This window comes from Crinia signifera, chromosome 4, assembly GCF_055691185.1.
Source record: "Crinia signifera chromosome 4, ASM5569118v1, whole genome shotgun sequence".
Taxonomy (NCBI): Eukaryota; Metazoa; Chordata; class Amphibia; order Anura; family Myobatrachidae; genus Crinia; species Crinia signifera.
The window spans coordinates 15756804-15779830 of record NC_139220.1 but is presented as its reverse complement, the minus strand read 5'-3'; the positions used below and the strand labels follow the sequence as shown (position 1 = coordinate 15779830).

At 49.9% G+C, this 23027-nt stretch overlaps 1 protein-coding gene across 1 annotated transcript; it reads right to left on the bottom strand.

Moving 5' to 3' along the window:
• Nucleotides 1-14941: 14941 nt before the first annotated feature.
• Nucleotides 14942-16817, bottom strand: LOC146073769 (E3 ubiquitin/ISG15 ligase TRIM25-like). Its single transcript, XM_083181200.1, has one exon. It carries the CDS (start codon nucleotides 16731-16733, stop codon nucleotides 15138-15140), a length of 1596 nt encoding a protein of 531 aa, XP_083037326.1. The 5' UTR covers nucleotides 16734-16817; the 3' UTR covers nucleotides 14942-15137.
• Between the last annotated feature and the right edge of the window lie 6210 nt (nucleotides 16818-23027).

Sequence of the window (23027 nt, the reverse complement as noted above, 5' to 3'; positions counted from 1 at the left end):
GCGCTGCACAGCCGCACAACATGTTTTCTGGTCAGCGCCTGAGGTGAGCGCTGCTGGTGCTCAGCAGGTCACAGAAAATGGATGACCATCAATAGTTTTACCTATCGATGGTCATCTACAATGGCGACCGGCGGCAGATAAGGGGGAGAGTTGCAAGGAGGGTGTCCCGCTAGCAGTGGAGGCTAGGTGCCTTGATGTAAGGTTTTTGCAAAAACGACAGAAGGGAGGTGTGCAATTGGGTAAAAGAAAACCAGTTTTAATAAAGATGAATAGTGGCACAAAGGTAATACTAAAGATATGCGATAACCAAAGTCAATGATATATAAAAGTTATTGTAAAGTTCGTAGTGGGTGGAGCACGAGGTTGATATCTGAAGATGGCTTGAAGTGTAGATTGGATAATAAACGTAAACTTGAATAATCGAACTGAAGAATATACCTGGAAAGATGATTGGATTGATGATTGAAGAATTGAATGAAAGATTGGATGATTGGACGATTGGATGGTTGGATGATTGGACGAATGGAATCCGGAAGGAATAATAGCAGGCCTGAATGGCTGTGACCAGGAGAGTTGCCGGTGAAGTGACCGTCAGGTGAGGAAAACTTTAAAATCTGGTACTGCCCTTCTTCTTCTTCTGTCGGCAAATTTTTTTATACCTTTGAGAGTCGCTGACCAAGGATTTCCTGACCTTTCTCCAATGATGACTCAGTTGTTGGAGGGTCAAAGTTACCGCTGACACAGATGTTGCAGAGAGCCGCTGGAAATCAGGAACCTTGGGATGGAAGCCATAGTTAATAAAGAAGGGAGTAGACGATGCAGACGAGTGATACTGATTATTGTGGCCAAACTCGGCCCAAGGCAACACCTCAACCCAATCATCTTGAGAAGAGGACACATGTAAACGCAGGAATGTTTCTACATCCTGATTAACTCTTTCTGTTTGGCCATTAGATTGTGGATGATAGGCTGTACTAAAGTTAAGTCGAATCTTGAGGACTTTACACAATGCTCTCCAGAATTTAGCCACAGACTGAACCCCTCGATCGGACACTCTGAAGATCTCTTTAATAAACAAATCAGCAAGTTTTGGAGCTGAAGGTAACCCCTTCAGAGGTATGAAATGCGCCATTTTTGAGAAACGATCGATAACCACCCATATGGTACTATAACCATCTGTGGATGGCAGATCTGTAATAAAGTCCATCGACAAATGAGTCCACGGTCCCCGTGGGATCGAGAGTGGTCTCAATGGACCTATTGGCGCTAGATTAGATGACTTATGTTGGGCACAATGAGAACAGGATGCAATATACTCTTGCACATCCTTTTTTAGAGCAGGCCACCAATATTTTCGGGAGAATAATTCATAAGTCTTTTGAACCCCTGGGTGCCCGGAGAATTTTGAATCATGGGCCCACCTCAAGACTTGACTCCTTGAATTAGGTCTGACAAACGTTTTACCTGGAGGCACCGATACTTGCACTGTGGTAGCAGCAAAAGCACTTGGATCCAGAATTGGACTCCCTTCAAAGGATCTGGACTCCTCCTCTATTTCCCATGACCTAGAAAGCACATCTGCTTTGCGGTTCGTTACTCCTGGAGAAAAAGACAACTTATAATTAAATTTGGCAAAGAATAATGCCCATCTGGCCTGCCGTGGATTAAGACATTATGCATTTTTCAAATAAAGCTAATTTTTATGATCAGTGACAACATTAATGACATGGACTGCCCCCTCCAATAAATAATGCCACTCTTCTAGTGCCATTTTGGTGGCCAATAATTCCTGATCCCCCTATGGCATAATTTTGCTCAGCCGAGAGAAAAACCCACAAGGATGTAACTGTCCGTCACTTTTTGCTTGAGAGAGCACAGTTCCTACACCGATGGAAGAGGCGTCAACCTCCAATATAAAAGGTAACGTGACATCTGGTTGGGCCAGCACTGGTACTGTGATGAATTTTCAATTCAATTTTACAATTGTAGAAAATCCCTTAATAAATTTTCTGTAGTAGTTCGCAAATCCGAGGAACCTTTGGACCCCTTGGAGAGTATGAGGTTGAGGCCATGACTGGATTGCTTCTACTTTGGCTGGGTCCATTTCTAGACCAGAACCTGACACGATATATCCCAGGAAGGGTATGGAAGGCACCTCGAAAATACATTTCTCCAATTTGCAGAAGAGAAGATTTTTTCTAAGGTGTGACAGCACCTCTCTAACGAGTTCTTGATGCTCTTGACGACTGCTGGAAAATATAAGAATATCGTCGAGATAAACCACAACATGTTTGTACAGAAGATCTCTGAATAACTCATTCATATAGGATTGAAAAACTGCGGGAGCATTACTCAACCCAAAAGGCATGACGAGATACTCATAATGTCCATCTCTAGTATTAAAGGCAGTTTTCCATTCATCTCCATCTCAGATGCGAATAAGATTATAAGCTCTGCGTAGATCTAGCTTGGTAAGTATACTGGCTCCCTTAATACGATCGAACACTCTGTGATAAGTGGCAGTGGGTAACGATTTTTGATGGTGATTTCATTCAGGCCACGATAATCGAAACAAGGCCGTAACCCTCCATCCTTTTTCTTAACGAAGAAAAACCCAGCCCCAGCAGGAGAGGATGGAGGACGAATGAACCCTTTGGCAAGATTTTCTTTTATGTACTCTGACATTGGCTGATCTCTGGCAAGGACAAGGGGTATGTACGGCCTCGTGGAGGATTTTTACCTGGTAGCAGGTCAATGGGACAATCCCATGAACGATGAGGAGGTAATTGGTCAGTAGCCTTTTTGCAGAATACGTCAGCGAAGTCTCTATATGAGGTAGGTAACCCTTCTGGGATTTGGAGGGTAACTTGTCGGGATGGTGTCACTGTTTTGAGGCAAGACTTGGTGCAGGCAGCACCCCACGCCAAGACCTGGGATGAGGCCCAGTCAATACGAGGGTTATGGGCACGTAACCAGGGGAGGTCTTAAACAATTGGGTATGTTGACTTGGGAATGACGAGAAACTGTATTTTTTCTACATGCAACAGATCGATCTGTAGAATCAAAGGCCGGGTTTGTAAAGTGACAGTCTCACCTAATATACGGCTCCCATCCACAGCTGTTAGGTGTTCCTCCGCTAACAATTGCTGACAGTGTGGTCTCGCTAGTGGACTCCTTCAAGTTCCTAGGAACCACAATCTCCCGGGACCTTAAATGGGGACCCAACACTGATACTGTTGTTGGAAAAGCGCAGCAGAGGCTATTCTTCCTTAGGCAACTGAGGAAGTTCAAAATCCCACAGAAGCTTCTGCTCCTCTTCTACTCCTCAATGTGCTCCTCAATACCTGTGCTCCTCAATACCGGTCTGGTACGGCTCCGCCAGCGAGACAGACAAATGCAGACTCCAAAAGGTAGTCAGAACTGCGGAGAAGATAATCGGGACGGACCTTCCCTCTGTCCAGGACCTGTACCTGTCCAGAGCAAAAAAGTGGGCAACGAAGATAGTCAAGGACCAACTACATCCTGGCCATGGCTTGTTTAATCTGCTGCCATTAGGCAGACGCTACAGGGCTATTCCCACCAGGTCCACCAGAAGCCTAAAAAGTTTCTTCCCTCAAGCGGTTCACCTGTTGACACATGAACTCGTGAACACCTCACTGTCTAGTGGCGCCATAACCCTCTGCACATAATCTAACACGGTGTCCCCTCGGAATAACTTTCTGTATGACTGTACATGTTCCCCCACCTGTTTATATTGTTTATACTGTATGCTGTTTACTTATTACCCACCTGGCTGCTGCACAGCGAACCGAAAACAAATTCCTAGTGTACGCAAGTATACCTGGCCAACAAAGCGGATTCTGATTGATTTTTTTTATGCTGAATTGATAATATAAGTTGGAATTATGTTATATTGATTTCATGTGATGCTGAATTTATGTTGCATTGATACTAAATTGTTAATGAATTGATTATTGACATTTATGATCTGATAGTTTATTGATGGTAGATGGACCTATTTAATGATGTTAAATTACCACTCAATTAATAGTGTTACTATCAGGGTAGTTGACAGTCCTGTGCCAAGAGATGCACATTAAACAGACTTTTAAAGACATACATACATAATACATACATACATACATACATACATACATACATACTACATCCATACATAATACATAGTCCAACCTCATGCCACTAGCATTTATTATCTATTAGGCACAGCTGTGGTCATGTAACCCCATTATTAGACTTCAGCCTTGTACACACGGGGCAATTTAAGCCATTACCGCTGGATAAATGGTCGCTTAGCAACCAAATCGCCAGTGTGTTATTTGTGTGCTGTGGGGGATAAATCTCTAGGAGTGCGCTCCTGTAGCCAGCCCCTAATGGTCACTGGTCGCTGGTGCACAATGCACTGTGCAGCACCTGACTACAGCTGTGCACCAGCAACCAGCGATTTCTAGTCAAAATAGAAGAGGTTAAAAATTTTTTTTTTCAAAGACAGAATTGCTGCAATTTCAGCCAAAATCGCTGGTCGCTGATGAAAATGATACACTGATCAATATATTGCTGAGATATAAGCCGAAATTGCTCAGCGACCATATTGCACCGTGTGTACACAGCTTACTAGACACTGCAGTGTCTAGCAAGAATATTGCTATCGCCCGCATTGCTATTGCCCGCTGTGTACACACAGGGCGATTCAGAGACACATTCTAAGCGACTTTCACTATGTAGCCAAGATTGCTTAGAAGGGATCTCTCCATGTGTACACCCCTTAAGAGATATTAAGCCAACATTGCTCTGCGACCATATTGCACCATGTGTACACACATTTATATAGAGCTTACCACACCTTTTATTATCTGGCCTCTGTAACACACATGTAGTGATTACACACATACAAGGAATTCTTGTACACTCTGAGGTGTCACAAGATGAACTTGGGTGTCACCCGCCGAGGGGTGACTACACAGGACCGCACATTGGATCATAATTGAATTATACTTTTCACAGGATTTATTGAAATCACGAAGAAAAGGGACAAACTGCCACATTTAGCTCCGAGTGTAATCCAGTCAGACCAGCGCGGCCAGTTCCTGCATTCTTATCATACTAGATGGATCATTAACTCCTCCTGACACACGGAGCCTGGCGGAGAAGCGCTGATACAGGTAAGTGAGGTCTGTCATGTACTGTGCGGTTATTTGTCCTCGCACCCAACTTTGACTTCACAGGTTCATGACACTAATACCCCTTTTACACCAGCCTAAATTCCCGCTGGTTTGTAAGGTTTCCAGGCCAAACTCCCTGGAATATTTGCCTGGATTTCAACCCTGCTATGGAGCAGGGATGTTCCCGGGTTCAATGCAGGGTCCTGGCTGGTGTGAAAGTGGTAGGGGTACTCACCTGGGTTGCCGGTCCCTGGTGCGTACGTTCAGGCTGGGGATCCACACAGGCAGTGGGCACAGATGACAGGACAGGTGGCAGATGAAGATGACGCAGCTCTCCAGCGTACTCACTGCTGCCGGAGAGCTGCGTCATCTGCACCTGCCACCTGTGTGGATCACCAGCCTGCACAGAGGACCAGCAACACGGGGTGAGTACTGTTCACCACCTCCCCCACTATTCCAGCTCCTGCCCACCTCCAGGCTGCCTCCTCCCCACCTTCTTCCCACACCAGAAAATGCAGGGACTTTTCTGGTGTGAAAGGGGCCAACCTGGGAATGCCCCAGCATGATCCTTGGGCCAAATTCCTGGGTGGGTCCCTTCATTTTCTGGTATGAAAGGGGTATAAGGGGGACATTTTAACTGCTTTCACATGGCAAAACTTGCTTAGACCCAGTATTTGAAAACATTTCTTAAAACGTTTCTGAGCAAGTTAAACCCCTTTCACATCACCAGTTGTAAACGGTACAATATATTACTGCGTTGGAACCTTTCACACTGAATCCGGTTCACCCATAGAAAACAGTGTAAGGTCATTTGTAATGGGATTTTATGCCTCGTATGTTTGTATTATAGCTAAAAATAAGCCTGTTTGTTGATGATTATGTACTGGACCAATTACAAAAGTCTTTAGTTATATATTAGAGCAGTGGTTCCCAAACTTTTTCAGTCCGAGGCACCCTTTGGGTCTCCATGACTTGTTCAAGGCACCCTGGTCCCCTGAAGGACTGATTCAGACCTGCAGCAGGTAAACGCTGCCCCTGTGAATGCGTTTGCAGCCATGCGCACAGGGGGGGAATTACTAACCATCAAATGATTTTGCCCCTGTCTGCAAACACTTTAAAGGCCATGGGGAGGAGGCCACAGACCTGATGTCAGCTGCCCTCCATCCCAACGGCTGGGGAACACCTGCGGTTTCTGGGGAAATCCCATAAAATGCATGGTTATGACCGCAGGGTATCAATCACGCTGCAAGAAGCCATTGGAGGCAGTGGCGGAACTTTATCCTAGCTGCCCGGAGACAAGATGATTGTTGGCTCTGCAAACCTCCCCCCTTTGCCAACTCTTACTGAGCAAGAGTTTTAGACATTGGGACAGAGAGACATGATGAGAGCAGGACAGAGAGGACATGGGGAGAGAGGCAGACAGAGGAATAGCGACTTAGGACGAGAGGCAGAGAGCCATGGGCAGAGAGGGGAAGATTGACATTGGCAGAGAGGGGTAGAAAGCAGAGAGTCATGGGCAGAGAGGGGAGAGTGACATGGGCAGAGAGGGGCAGAATGGCAGAGTGACATGGGCAGAGAGGAATAGAATGACATGGGCAGAGTGACAGAGAGACATGGGGAGAGAGGGGGACATGGGGAGGGAAGACAGTGGTAGCTCACTCAGCCATTTATTAAAACGCACCTTGTTGTCACTCCTTCCCCACGCAGGTATCCCCAGACAAGCCTACTGTGGACTCAAGTCTCACTGCCTGAGAGGAGCTGCCTACAGGTGCCTGCTGCAGCTCCTTGTAAATGTCACGTGGCTGGGGGCGTATGTGCAGCTTCCAGCAGGCTCTGGCAGGTGAGAGGTCACGCTAGCCGGATCATTCTGTAGTACAGTGAGCAGGGGGGGAAGGCTTGTCTTCTAGCCAGCGGACTCGAGTGGCTAAACGCAATGGTGGGTCACAGTGCTTGGGGCAGTGGGGGGCAATACATCTAGCGGTTCAGAGGACAGCGAGCAGGAAGGGGCTACAATGTGGATGGGGGGGGGAATTATGGTTAATGCCCCCTTTATCACTGATGCCCTGTGGCAAATGATATCTGCCCCTGGCTCCCAGAACAGTAGGTCCATTCCCTGGCTATCAGAAGCTTCTTCTGCCCTCTACATGGCTCCCAGCATCGGCAGCTCTGACCCCCTTCTACCCAGCATTCGGTGGTAGAAGCCATCATCCCTACCTCCCTGGCTTCTTGATGCTCTGTATGTCCCCCACGGATCCTGGAAGCTCCTTTCCTGACCTGAGAGCCCACACTTCATCAGGCAGGTCCCTCGCTCCACATGGCAGCTCCGTCCCCGTTGCACCCGGCAGCTCCGTGCGTCCTCTGACACATCCGGCAGTTGCATCCCCGTACTGCTTACCCTTGTCCCAGCATTCACAGTGTGCCTTGGTGCTCCTCCTAAATCAACCACTGACCAGGACACTTACTTTCTGTGTCCCCCTGTGGTGCACACTCCGCCAGCGGCTGACTCTGAACCTCAGAGTCGTCAGTTCCCCTTGTCTCCGTTCTGTTGCGGAGCTCACTACCCGCTCGGCAGACACTTGGCTACTGGCTGCCTTTGTGCTTGTGGCCATGGCACCCCTGTCACAGCGCTGCGGCACCCCAGGGAGCTGCAGCACACAGTTTGGGAACCCCTGTATTAGAGAATCCTTTACAGTGCCAGTGATTTCCCTGCCAATGTCTGGCTCCCCTCTTATCTAAGCAGCTCCCTCCCCTCCTCACCGGTCCATGGCCCTTATTCAGATCTGATCGCAGTACAAATTTGCTCTCAAAATGGGTAAAACTATGGGGGTTATTCTAATTCACTCGGAAATGCACACTCTCTCTCTAATGGACCATGTGCACTGCAGATGGGGCTGATGTAACATGTGCAGAGAAAGTTAGATGTGGGTGGGGTGTACTTCACACTGATATCTATATTGCAGTGCAAAAATAAAGCAGCCAGCATTTAGTCTACACAGCAAAAATAAAACACACAAATCTAACTCTCTCTGTACGTTACATCAGCCCCACCTGCAGTGCACATGGTTTTGTCCATTAGAGTGATTGTGCCTTTCCGAGTGAATTAGAATAACCCCCTATGTGCACTGCAGGTGGGGCAGATGTAACATGTGCAGACAGAGTTACATTTGGGTGCGGTGTGTTGAAACTGCAATCTAAATTGCAGTGTAAAAATAATGCAGCCAGTATTTACCCTGAACAGAAACAAAATAACCCAAATTGAACTCTCTCTGCACATTGCATCTGCCCCAGCTGCAGTGCACATGGTTTTGTCCATTTTGAGAACAAATTTGTACTGCGATCACATCTGAATAAGGGCCCATGTTGCCATAACTGTATGTTCTGTAGTGTAGGACTATGCCAGCAATGTTTCTCCACTACTTCCAATGCTATTTCTCTGGTTTACTGATGCAGGATAGTGACATCAGGCAGGTAGACGCCCCATCGCCTCCTTCTGCAGTGTAATGTGTTCAAAATACCGGGTCTGAGGCTTTCACACTGCAAATGGATTGGCTTTGAACATGTAGGATCCTTCTTTTAACACAGTTTCAAATATCAGTTTTCTTTAACCAGTAAATTCACTCGGGCGCGTTCACACTGCAGCTAGAACCGATTTGAAACGTTTAAAAGAAATGGCAATATACCATGAAATATGCGGTGTGAAAGGGGTATTCCTTATTTATGCCCCTTTCAGACTGCACTTTTTACCCGGTATTTAGCAGCTTTTTTTTACCTTTTCAAAACGATAATATGTGCAGTCTGAGATGTTGCTATGGGAAACCAATCATATACTATCTATTATCTTCTAGAAGGTGCTAAATAAATAAGTAGTAGATTCTGATTGGTTGCCCGTAGCAACATCCCATGTGAATACTACCATTGTAGTAAATGTCCCTATTTATCATCCGTTATGGGCACGTTCCACATGCCGAAATGTGAGTATCGAATGTGGTACTTGTTTCCTAGCACGGCCACAATCACGGGCATCGCGGGTCATTTCTAATGGTATGCGATGCGACCGACGCGATGCCCGCGATTTTACATGGGGAACAATGTAAAATGCCTCAATTGACCCAATTAAACATAGGGAACAATGTTAAATGGCCCACAGACCCCAAAAAACCCCCCTGAAGTGTGAAATGGCCCCCCAAAAAATTGTTAACGCCACCCCACGATCAACATCAACCCTAAGCGTGGCGAGCGCAGCGGTACGCGTCCTCCGACCTTTTCATACCCCTACTATCCACGTCGGCGTGGAGTTGAGAATAGAACAGTGTGGCGAGAGCAGCGGGCCACCGAGCCCGAATCGGGCCAGCGAGCCCCGTGAGGGAACGCGGATACCTGTGAAGCCCGCAAAGTGACGCGGATACCTGTGAAGGTATCCGCGTCCAGAACGTAAATATGCCAGGTTAGGGTGAAGATGTTTAAGGGGGAGGGTAGTTAGGATTAGGCACCAGTGGGGGAGAGAGAGCAAGAGATAGAGAGAGACATACACACATACTGCATCTTTAAACTTTTTGAACACATACAGACAGGCAGTGCTGCTCTGCCTGAACGCACCTTTTATCGTTGTTTTTCATTAAGCATCCATTTTCCAGCAGAGTTATTGGTCCTCTCCGCCCCAGCAGGTCAGACGGCAGATGGAGGACGGCAGAGGGAGTATGGGCCTTGCGAATGGTGAAGGGGGGGGGGTGTGTGTGTGGACAGCGGAGGTCGGACGAGACTTGCGCTGCACAGTGTTGCAACGGTGGAGGTTGGAGGGAGTTAATGCGGCAAAGGACAGGGGAGACTCGCGCTGCACCGGTGATGGATCTAGGACAGTAGAGAGCGGAGGAAGTTAATGCGCTGTGCCATGCAGCATAGGGCGGAGGGAGACTAGCACTGCACAGTGATAGGAGGAAGAAGGGAGTCTCCCGCGGCACCGCACACGTGAATGGCGCCACGGCTGACTCAACCGTGCGCGTGGTACAAGCAGCATCTCTATGTAGTGTGACAGACTCAGAGCATACTTGCCTACTTTTGAAAACTAGTTTCAGGGAGATTACATGTGGACGCCGAATGTGCCTTGTTAAGCCCAGCTCTCTGTGTCATGCTTCACTCAAAGGGTGTTTCTAGCTTCACCCATGGGCATTTCTATGCCACTCTGGGTTAAGTATCTGTGTGGTTCCCAGTGCAGGGTACCAACAAGGTGAGGTCATGTAATTTAATTACAAAATCACCCTCTCCTCCCGTAGACCCTAACCTTCCCCTCCCACAGTTAAATGGATCCGTTCGGGTCTCAATTAGCACGCTTCGCATCGGATCGCATGCCTAGTGCATGCGGTGTGCACTGCGATCCGATGCGAAGTTTAGCTAGTACAAAAAGTATGTGCAGCACATAATTTTTGTACCGTACTATGTGATGCGCGGGAGCGCGCATCGCATAGTACTAAATGGACGGTCCGGGAACGGACCGTCTATGGGCGCCTTTAGCCTAACCCTATCCTCCCCTCCTGCAGTCATTGGACACAAAAGAACTGCTAACCTGTACAAACTCAAGCGCTGATGCTGTTAGTGGCCAGATAATATACTTTGCCAGAGCTTGGTATATGGCGTAATTGAAAGTGGTGTATGCAGACATAGGTAGCTAGTACGGTTATTATATATAATAATAAAAGATGCTGCTAATTTCATAGCACTTACAGTTTAAAGGTAGGTAGGAAAGTGTGATGTGATGCTGCACTTGGATGGTACTAGTGCCCCAAGGTCAGGGACAATGCTGGCGGCTCAGCAGCATCTGAGACAGCATAGTGGAGCAGCAGCAGGGGCGTAGCTTGTGTAAGGCAGCCCCCGCCACTGCTTGGGGGAGCGGGGGCTGCGTGGGCGCCAGCTCCCGCCCGGCGCACTATGTGTCAAAACGGGCAGGTTCCTGTTTTTTTTTTACACTTACATTCTGGTGTGCTGCGTGCGAGTCGGCCACGGCACGGGAGCAGCCATGACAGTCTGACAGACTCACTGTCAGACTGTCACATTGCTTGATGGGCAGGCGGCTGTCCAATGGGAGGGAGGGCGGGCGTGATTTGGCTGTGGAATGAGAGGGCGGGCGGGGGAGTGGCCTGACACTGAGTGACAGGGTAAGCAGCAGTGGCTGCTGGTTACTCTGCCTCAGCATCTCCTATGCGTGTGACGTCATCACGTCACATGCTGGAGAGGCCAGACAGAGGAGCCCGGGAAGCTGAGCAGGGAGGGTGGTTTCTTCAGGTTGCAGAGTGTCCCAGTCGACCCAGTCTTCATAACTTCTTCAGGCAGCATTGTAACAGCAGAGGTTTGTTTTTACTTGCAATTATATAAATACATTTTAAAGAAGTATATGTGTAAAATATATATCTCATATATTTGGCTACATCTGTCACTCAAAGTGTGTCTGGAGCTGTAACGCTGGGTGGAGCCTCTGACTCACATGACTGACTCACATGACAGAGAACCAGCCCAGTGAGCCCACAGACAGTGCCAGACACCCTCTGCCTCTCCATGTTACACAGCAAAGACACAGCTACTCACCAGACACACCAGGTGAGCGCCCCACACCTCCATACCTCCCAACATGACCCTCTCCAGGAGGGACAGAATGCTCTGTTTGTGGACTTCCATCTTAATTTATGATTGTCATCACCTGTTTTAAACAGGGTAATTGATAAGAAAGGTGTTTAAGCACAGGTGATGGTAATCCATAAATTAAGAAGAAAGTCCAGAAACAGAGCAATGTGTCATGTTGGGAGGTATGCAACTCCCTCCCTCCCCCCCCCCCCCCCCCATTCACGGCATCCCCACAATTAAATGGCACATGCAAAACACTGACATGGCTATGGTCGACAATGAAAAAGGTTGACAAGATTTATTTTTCACTTTTTCAATGTTTTCATATTCATTCTCATGTGTCAACATGGACACCAATGAAGTGCCACACTTAATGTCAACATTTACATGTGTTGACCTTTCTGTGTTGATTTTTTCTTGTGGCGATTCGCGGCACCCCCCGCGACCCCCCTCCCGCGATTTGCAGCACACCCCCCCGCAATTCGCGGCACCCCCGGTGACTCCCGCGATTCGCGGCCCCACCCCGTAACATACCCCCCCCTCCTGCAATTCGCGGCACCCCACGACCCCCCCTCCCACGAATCGCGCCAACCCCCGGGCCCCCCCTCCCGCGGTTCACGGTGCCCCCCACGACCCCCCCTACCGCGATTCCCCACCCCTGACCCCCCCTCCTGTCATTGCGGCAACCCCCCGCCCCGGCGACCCCCGCGCCCTCCCCCCCTCCCACGATTCGCGGCACCTCCCTCCCGCAATTAACGGCATCCACCCACGACCCCTCCTTCCGTGATTCGCGGACACCCCTCACCTCCTCCCTACCCCCGCGCGCGATTCACGGCAACCCCAGGATTAAATGGCACATGCAAAACACTGGCACGGCTATGGTCGACAATGAAAAAGGTTGACATGAGTTTTTGAAGATTTATTTTTCTTTTTTTTAATGTTTTCATATTCATTCTCATGTGTCGACATGGACACCAATGAGGTGTCACACTTATGTCAACATTTACATGTGTGGACCTTTCTATGTTGATTTTTTCTTGTGGCAACTATGTGCACGTCAACCTACACATCATCAACCAATTCTTTGTATAATATATAACACCTGTTCTGTTTTACTGTAGGTGTTTTAAGTCAGATCTTTTACTGCTACTATTACTGTTTATGTAAATGCATTCTGAATGACAGCAACATCCTACCATCCTTCTACAAGAATATATAACCAACTAGGTGATTCATCGCGCCCGTGCCCCCCCTCCCGCAATTCACGGACCCCCCGCGCACCCCCCCTCCTGCGAATCGCAACCCCCCCTCGCGCAATTCACGCCCCCTCCCACGCTTTGCGGACCCCCGCCCTCTCCCGCGATTCGCCGACACCTGCGCCCCCCCCTCCCTTGATTCACGGCACCCCCGCGCCCCTCCCGCAATTCACGGCACCCCTAAGCCCCTCTTTAGTCCCCCGTATACTCACACACCCCTATCACTACCCAGCTTCCTGCTCTCCTGAACCGTAACTTCCACCACTGGGGAGTCGCTGACGCTGTTTTGCCCACATGCCCCTATCATGCCACATAGCCCAGCCTCCTGCTCTCATGCACCCAAACTCCCACCCAGTAGGAGGAGACACTGACTAAGGGCCACCATCCTGTACTGCCACGCTGGACCCTCACCCACTGGCAGAAGCTGCACAGTATCTCCCACCCTCCTCTTTAGTCCCCCTTATTCCCACACACCCCTATCACTACCCAGCCTCCTGTTTTCCTGTGTCGTGACCTCCGCCAGTGGGGAGCCGCTGACTCAGAAACACCCTACTATACTATTGCACACACACACACCTAAACAACATGCACACACAGCCCCCCCCCCCACACCCACAAATGTCACTGTACCATCCACACTATCAATGTACATCTTACTCTGTAACCGCTTTTTAATTAAACAAAACAATACACACCCCCTTCCACATCATATGCTCTCTATTTAACACATTTCACCTATAACTCAAGTTGCGATACAGGCATCTTAGATACAATTCTAACCAGCTTTCTCATATAAAAATGTTCACAAATTAAGGGGGCGCAACCCCTTACGACGGTGTGAAGAGCGCCCGTAGGGCGCGATGAATCACCTAGTATATATATATATACCCTACCAAAATTCCATGTGGGGTGTGTGTGTGTGTGTGTGGGGGGGGGGGGGAGGGGGGGGGGGCAATCATTTTTTTGGCTGGGGGGAGCAAAATGTATAGTTACGCCACTGAGCAGCAGAGTCTGGGAGTTGTGTGGGTGCCCCTCTGAATGTGCACTATTAGGTGGCCATCACTACACCCCACTCCACTGTGGCCAGCATCTGTCCCATACAGGCCCTGCTCCTGGCAATTCTGGACTTGCGCATGCGCAGTCCAGATTCTCAAGGGGCACAGTGAAAAATCATGAGGGTATATACAATACATGGTGGGGTGGCAAGCTGAGTTGGTCCCTACATGGAGGGAGGGGGGGCAGTTTATCCTAGCTGAAAAAAAGCTCTATATTCTACTATGGGTAGATCTTACTCATGCAGGGAGAAAGGGACAGTTTGCAAACTACTCGCTACTGCAGAAGTGTATTCAACAATGTCCCTTGCTAACAATGTGAGTCCCTTGCTAACAATGTGAGCTATGCAGATGGGTAGATCACATTACTTACTAAACAGAAGCAAGGAACCAGAGACCTGAGGTCATCCATCCCAGCCAGGCTGCAGATAAGTCTCACAGGCTGTCAGTCAGTCAGTCAGTGTTATCTCCTGCTGTGTGTGACTTGCTGCTACAGTGTATCAGTGCTCCCGGTAGCAGAACTCCGGCTCTGACAGCATTCAGCACTTACTCAGCTCCCCCCAGCCGTCATATGGCAAAAGGCAGCACGATGTGACATGCAGCACATCACAGCGCGCCGGAAGTGAAACCTGCGGAGCAGCCTGAAAAGCGGAGGCTGGAGCTCCTGTTCTGTGCTCTGCATCCCAGCACACAGGTGGCACCCAGCGCCCACGCAGCCCCCGCTCCCCCAAGCGGCAGCGGGGGCTGCCTTACATAATCTACGCCACTGCTGGGGTGCACACTGGGTGACAGACAGTTACTGCAGCCAATCACAGCTCTCAGTAAAACAGAGACAGAGAAATCCCTCAGAAATGAACATTTATAATGACAGTAACTATCACACCAACATGGGAACACGTCCTGACAGACTGGACACCTGGTTACACATAGGGGGAGGGGCTCTGTGGTAGCTCCACCCACTGCTTCATTCTATTGGCTGAATGTTTCCCCAATCAGATTCCCCTCCCTGTGATGTCACCAGTCTCTGGGCAGATTACTTATGGTAATATCTCCCAGCTCCCGACTCCCCCAGATATAGTTACACATCCGCCCCTTACATATAATGCAGCATGGAGGGGCTCAGTGAGGGCGGCAGTGCAGGTGTGTAAGTGTCTGATGGGGTCACACAGAGAATAAAAGGACATCTGTCCTGCCTCATAATCCAGGTATATCCTCACTCTGTCACAGGGGATATTGTCAGGTAACTGGATCACTGTACTGTCATGTATCACTAAGTACCGATTACAATACCATATATCCCTACACAGACACCAGGACTTGTTATTATATCCAATGCCTGACTGGTCTCCTGTCCTGTCTATACTGGGATAACACATCCCCACCCTCCAGTGCTCTGACTTACTGACATCCACCTCCCAGTAATGTCGCCCTGAGGAGAATCCCCTGGTGCTTATTACCTGATCACACTGAAATCTCTCTGGTGTTACTGGGTGATTCTGGTTTATACCTGACCAGGATGCAGATTTCCTGTCACCTGATATATGTATGTTATTACCAGCTGTGGCTACATCCAGTAATAGGTCTGTAGGTTCCTGCATATAGATCCCTGTATTTATTCCTGTTATTATATCAGATAATGTGTGTAATGTCCGGGAGATGAGATCCACATCCAGACCTCCTGCACCACAGACCTGGTTATCATGTCTCTCTGTGTCCTCAGTGTCACACAAGTCCCCTGTGTCCGGTTCCTGTAAGACAATCACTGGGTCAGACATGTTACACAGCTCCTCAATGTGACGCATCTTCCCGGACAGCTCGTCCTTCTTTATTTCCAGCTGCTGGATCAGATCAGAGACTGAGAGTGAAACGCGCTGTTCCTGCCTGGAGATCTCACTCAGGACTCTCTTCTCCAGGTCTTCCAGCTGTCTCCTGATGTCTCTAAACAGGGCAGTGACTGTCTCTGTTACACCCGTTGCTTTTCCCTGATCCTCTCTCCTGCGCTCCTGCAGTCTCTGGACTCTTTTCTCAGTCTCCGCTCTCTTTGTGGTCAGTTTCTGCAGAACATTCCTCAGCTTCTCCTTCTTCTTCTCAGAGGCCTCACCCAGCATCTCCACCCTGTGTCCCCGATGTTCTCCATCGAGTCCAATACAGTACACACAGATACAGGCAGCATCCTCAGTGCAGTAATACTCCAGGACCTTCTTATGGACGGAGCATTTCCTGTTCCCCAGGGCAGTGGTGGGGTCACATAAGACGTGTTCTGCTGACTTGCTGTGTACTCTCAGGTGTTTATCACACAGAGAAGCCTCACACAGCAGACAGGACTTAGCAGCAGGTACAGGAAAGTCCACACAGTAAGTGCAGCAGATCCCGGTCTCCTCCTGATCTGGCCGAGCAGACAGGAACCTCCCCACTATGTTACACAGTGCTATGCTCCGTATCAGTGCAGGACGCTCCTGACACTCTGCTCTGCACTCAGGACAGTTATATACTCCAGCCTCCTCCTGTGTATCCAGCACACGATCAATACAGACCCGGCAGAAGTTGTGGCCACATCTCAGGGTTACAGGATCTGTATAAATGCTCAGGCAGATGGAACAGTCCAGCTCCTGTCTCAGATCAGCAGACGCCATCGCTGGCAGCAGGAGGGAGAAATGAAAGTGAAAGTCTCTGACACTCAGAAACCAGTGAGGTCACATTCTGCACACAGGGGGAGGGGGAGCTGTCACTCAGAAACCAGTGAGGTCACATTCTGCACACAGGGTGCGGCTGAGCTGTCACTCAGATATCAGTGAGGTCACATTCTCCACACAAGGTGCGACTGAGCTGTAAATCAGATACCAGTGGGTGGGTTTAAATTATTTTTACACATTGATGTTTGTCTGAAAGAGCATTTGCATATCTATAATGGGTGCAGGGTCCACAGTGATCGCAAATATGCACTAAACTGTAGCATGTATTTTACGGTACTTGTGACTTATCTGGGCGCCCGATTTTCTTCATCGCACCTAAAAATCGCGTCAAATCGCATTGCATACAATCAGATTGCATGCGATGCGATTTGCCGCGATTTTAATATGTGAAGGCACCCAGATGCCTGTTTCATATGTGAAATGGCCCCCCAGACCCCATTTTTTATTGTATACCCACCCTGATGGCTAAATGCCCCCCATTGTTAATGCCACCCCACTATCAACGCCAACCCGAAGCATGGCGAGCCTGCGAGGGGCGGCGGTACGCGTCCTCCGACCTTTTCATACCCCCACTATCCACGTCGGCGTGGAGTTGATTTTATATAGTGTGGTGAGCGCAGTGAGCCACCGAGCCCGAAGCGTGGCGAGCGCAGCGAGCCCCACGAGGGGACGCGGTTACCTGTGAAGCCCGCGAGGGGACGCGTATAGCTGTGAAGGTATCCACGTCCCCTCGCCACACTATATAAAATCAACTCCACGCCGACGTGGATAGTGGGGGTATGAAAAGGTCGGAGGACGCGTACCGCCGCCGCTCGCCACGCTTCGGGTTGACGTTGATCGTGGGGTGGCTTTAACAATGGGGGTCATTTAGCCATCAGGGTGGGTATACAATTAAAAATGGGGTCTGGGGGGCCATTTCACATATGAAACAGGCATCTGGGTGCCTGTACATATTAAAATCGCATCAAATCGCATCGCATGCAATACAATAGCATACAATGCAGCGCAATTTTCTCTTCAAGGGAATTTCAAGGGAAATCGCATCAAATCGCATGCTTAAGGTACTGGCATACAATTTCAACATCGGGCGCCCAGATAAGTCACAAGTACCTATTTTATTCTAAATTGCAGACCGAGGACCCAGTTTTACTAAATCATACTTACCTACTTTTGAAAACTAATTTCAGGGAGATTATAGTTGGCAGGAGACTTTTGCACAGTGCCACATTGAGGGGGCGTGTCAGGCTCCACCCAAAGGGCATGTCTAGTTGCATATAAGGAGAGATTGTTAAAAGAGATTGTGCACGTGGCACCTAGAAGCGTGGGTGTGTACTGCTACATCTGAGAGGAATCTTTTAAAATGACTTATATCCAAATGTAGATGAGCCCCAAAGCAGTTAGTAAGAGCTACTGGGAAATGGCGCTGATGATTCAATGTAAATATCTGTCTCTAATTCCGTTTTTACCTAAAAAATGTAACAGTGTAATGTGGGCTAGGTGAAATGAGGGAGATTGGTAGACTAATGAGGGAGAGAGGGAGATTGCTTCTATTTCAGGGAGTCTCCTGCAGAATGCAGGAGGGTAGGCAAGTATGTACTAAATGAGTGGGACCCCAGGGTGCGCTGTAGTGGTCCCGAAGTGCAATTGTGTGTATACACTATAGCGACGATGATAGGTGGCATCACCATCACTTGCAGTTATAAACAGTGCATGCACCCATATAACTATACTCAGCTCCCACGTTGGTGCTGCAGCAGTGAAGCACCAGGAACATGGCACGATGGGCAGACATGAGCAGTAGAGACGTGACGGGAACATGGCGTGGGTGTGCTGTAGTCAGGGCTGCCAAGAGAAATCCTGGGCCCCGGTACAACAGCGTCACGGGGCCCCCTGGAGTGGCGAGCTACAAAAAAGAAGTGTGGCCATTAAAGGATATAGGGGTGTGTACCACACCATATACCCTTTATGCAACGCAAAGGTAGACTCCTTATACTTGCCCCTTACACATTATGCTACACAGAATGAGCCAAAATTCACATGGAATATCTTAAAATTCACATTATGCCACATGGAATGACACAAAATTCACATTATGCCACAGATTGAGGCAAAATTCAGGGACAGTGAGAGGAATGGTGGGGATGCAGGGACAGAGACGGTGGTGACGAAGGGCCAGACGGTGGGGACAGAGATGGTGGGGACGCAGGGACAGAGACAAATTAGGTCTAGAAGGTCATTTCTATGTAAGGGATGGCAACAGAAATCTTATACACCAATATCACTGGGATTGAAAAATGCTCAATCCCGGGATTCCCGGGATCCCGGGATTGGCATCCCTAAAAGAAAATTGCCCCCTGTGCCCCCACACTGACTTACTTTTTCTGAGCAGCGGAGGGGGGAAGGCGTCAGTAGACTGGTGGTCAGCGCTGTGGCCTGCGCAGCGTGACCTATGATCGAATCACGCAGCGCAGGCCCCACGCCGGGTCGGGAACAGCCGGGCAGTGTATGAGCGAGTGCTCAGACGCTGCCCGGCATTAGACTGCACATGCGCATGCGTGAGTTGGTATGTGACCGCCGCTGCACAGACACAGCTAACCCCATGCCGGCTCTCCTAGTCCAGTGGTCTCCAACCCTAATTGAGCGAGAGCTACTCGCGACAAAAAAAAGACAAAAAAAAAATGTCCCCGAGAGCTACTAAAATTTGAACAATTCCCCTGATACTATGCCGCACACCGTAATGCCCCTGCGCAATATGCTGCACACTGTAATGCCCGATACATTATGCTACACACTGCCATTTCTCTGAAACATGATGCAGCACACCACAATGCCTATGATACTATGCTGCACACTGTAATGCCCCTGATACATTATGCCACACATTGCAATGCCCCTCACACCTAATGCATACCTCCCAACTTTGGCAGCGGAGAAAGGAATATATGTGCTTGCCATAGGCACGCGTCAAAAATTTTTGGGCTCCGTTTTGTTTCTGTGAGGGCATGGCCAGAGCTGTGTGAACTGCTGGCCATGCCCTCAGCCTCCCTGCCTGATTAGACGCATGCAGTGTCTAATTCCCGCAGGACCGTCCCAAAAAAATGGGATGGGAAAAATTGATACACACTGACTATGCCGCACCACGTTGCCCCCCACAGTAAGGCTTCTAATAAATTATAAATTACCTGCTTGTTGCCAAGGGGGTTAATGTTCGTTGCCAAGGTGGTTAATGTCCGTTGCCAAGGGGGGTTAATGTCCTTTTAACAAGGGGTTTATATGTATTGCCAGGGGTTATTGCTTGTTGTCAAGGGGAGTTAATGTCCGTTGCCAGGGGTTCTTGCTCATTGCCAAGGGGGGGGGGGGGGGTTAATGTCTGTTGCCAGGGGTTTTTGCTCGTTGCCAAGGGGTTAATATGCATTCCCAGGGGTTATTGCTTGTTGCCAATGGGTTTATATTTGTTCCCAGGGGTTAATGCTCATTGCCAAGGGGAGGTTAATGTCCGTTGCCAGGGGTTCTTGCTCGTTGCCAAGGGGGGGTTAATGTCCATTGCCAGGGGTTCTTGCTCATTGCCAAGGGGTTATTAAATGTTGCCCAGGGTTTAATATATTTTGCCAGTGGTTCTTGCTCGTTGCCAAGTGGGGTTTATTTCCATTGCCAGGGGTTCTAGCTCGTTGCCAAGGGGTTAATATGTGCCCGGCCACCCACCCGTCAGCTGCTGCTGCCCCTGCCTTACCCTGCGCACAGAGAGACAGACGCTAGAAGTCATTTTTCACTTCCAGCGTCTCTGACAGGGAGCACAGCTCTGCAGCGTTATCAGGAAGTGCAGAGCTGTGCTTCCTGTCAGACGCTAGAGGTGAACTATAACTTCTAGCATCTGTCTCTCTGTGTGCAGGGGAAGGACAGACAGGGGAAGGCAGGGGCAGCCGCAGCTGACGGGCGGGTGGCCGGACACATGGGCGGGCGGGCGGGCGGACAGGTCCTAGTCCTCCCGACGCACCCGCAGCCCCAATATTTTTTTTTTTTTAGTGCGTGTCCGGACCCGGGCCCCACTGGCAGGCCCGGGCCCAGGTAAAATGTACCCGCCCCCCCCTGCCTCTCGGCGGCCCTGGCTGTAGTGTCTGCCGCAATGTCAGAGTCACTGCACACAAGGCCCATCCGCTCCTGAGGACAGGGAATTATTAGCAGGGCTCCTAACTGTTCCCAGCTATTGTGGTACGGTTCTGTCACCGCACCTGCGAGCCACAGTGTCTAGTTGCTGGATGGTCAGGTTTGGGGGTCACCCTCTGTCACCGGCTGATCTGCAGCGCAGGGGCAAATGTGCAGAGACAGAGAGATTAGGGGCATTCATATCCGTATAGTGCATATAATAAGCACCCAAGTGCCTTTACCTCACCCTGCAGCCAGGGGCGTAGCGAAGGCGGAGCCGGAGGAGCACAAGCTCCAGGCGCTGGAGGATCACATGGTGCCGGCGCCGTGCACCGCCAGCTCGCCGGCCGCTATTTTCTAGCATTCCCTCTAGCTTCGCTGACAGGCCGCGGCGCTCACCTCCTTTGATGAGATGGAGCGGCTGTCAGCTGTACACCGCCCCTCCACCACTGATTGTGTGCACCAGTCACCTGCATACGGTGAGTCTGAGCTACTAAAACTTTGGTTCTGTGCCAGTGTGCCAAGGTGGTCTGCCCAGGCTGCTTCCAGGAGCCCTGATCCAAGGAATGCAAAAAGGCATCAAATAACATTGTATAATAGACCAACCTCCTATAAATTTAGCAATACCCGGGTCACCACCAGGGGTCAGAGGCCATGCAGCAGACTGAGTGCTTTCTGAGGAGATGCTGGTCATGCTGCTGCCGCCGCCTCCATTGCAGGGAGCTCAGGGGTCTCAGGCCATGGAATGGTGAGTGATGCTGCTGTACATGATGGGGGAATAAGGTTTTTCATCTCACACCTCTGACCACCTTCACCCTATGAAACCGCCTCATCCTACCTGTGTGCCCACATCACTCCTCTTTGTTGCCCCCAACCCCCCACCCCCCTCCTGCCCAGCTCACCCCTCCCTGTGACCACCTTCACCCTATGAAACCTCCTCATCCAACCTTGTGCCCACCTCAATCCTCTGTGCCCCCTCACCCTACCCTGTGCCCACCTTACTCCTCTTTGTGGCCCCCTAACCACCCCCACGCCCAGCTCACCCCTCCCAGTGACCACCATCACCCTATGAAACCTCCTCATCCATCCATCCTTTGTGCCCCCTCACCCTACTCTGTGCCCACCTCACTCCTCTGTGCACCCCTCACTCTACCCTGTGCCCTCATCACTCTTTGTGTCCCCCCTCACCCTACCCTGTGCTCAGATCACCTCTCCCACAACTCACCCCTCTGTGCCCAGCTCACTCCTCCCGCAACTCACCTTGCCCCGTGCCATGGGAGCCGACATCTCTGTTGGGTCCTGATACAAAAAGGGGTATGACACAGGGGAGAGGTATGGCCAGACATCCTCTTGGTGTTTTTATTTGGGGGGGGGGGGGGGGTGGGTTGGGAGGTGGTGCCATAATGTGGAATGGGCAATACGGTGTGTGGTATACTGTTAGGCCATACCCCCTTTCCGCAGCACAAGAGCCCCAACATGCCCTTGCTACGGGCACCGTGGCACCTAGCTACACCACTGCCTGCAGCATAATATGGGGTAATTCAGACCTGCTCGATGCCAGCCACCAACCCCGAGCAGGCAGGGGAACACCTGCTTCCCCTATAGCTCACCCAGTGTTTCTATGGGAGCGCCCACCAGTTTTGTGGGCACGGCCAAGAAACGCAAGGTGCACAATCCGAATCGTTAGGCCAACATGGGGAAAGGTCGACGTAGTTCTAGGTCGACAGGTCAACACAAGCATTAGGTCGATTGTCAAGAGGTCGACATAGGGTTTTTCAATGATTTTATTTACCCAAATGTCGACCCAGTCGACATGGACACAGTTTGAAGTGCACCGCATCCCCTCGCGATGCTTCGGGCACGGTGCCTCGCTGCACTTGGCACACTATTTTATTCTCCCACCACGCCCTAGTGGATGGGAGGGCATTAAATACCGCCTGTCGGCACGTCGGCTCAAAAAACAGTGAAAAACCCCATTGTCAACCTTTTGACTGTCGACCTAGACACTGTCAACCTGATGTTTGTGTCGATCTAAACCCATGTCGACCTTGACCCATGTTAACCTATCCCCATGTCGGCCTAAGGGTGTTG

Coding starts and splice junctions, on each gene's coding strand:
- LOC146073769 (XM_083181200.1), bottom strand. CDS start 16,733: ATGGCGTCTGCTGATCTGAGACAGGAGCTGGACTGTTCCATCTGCCTG.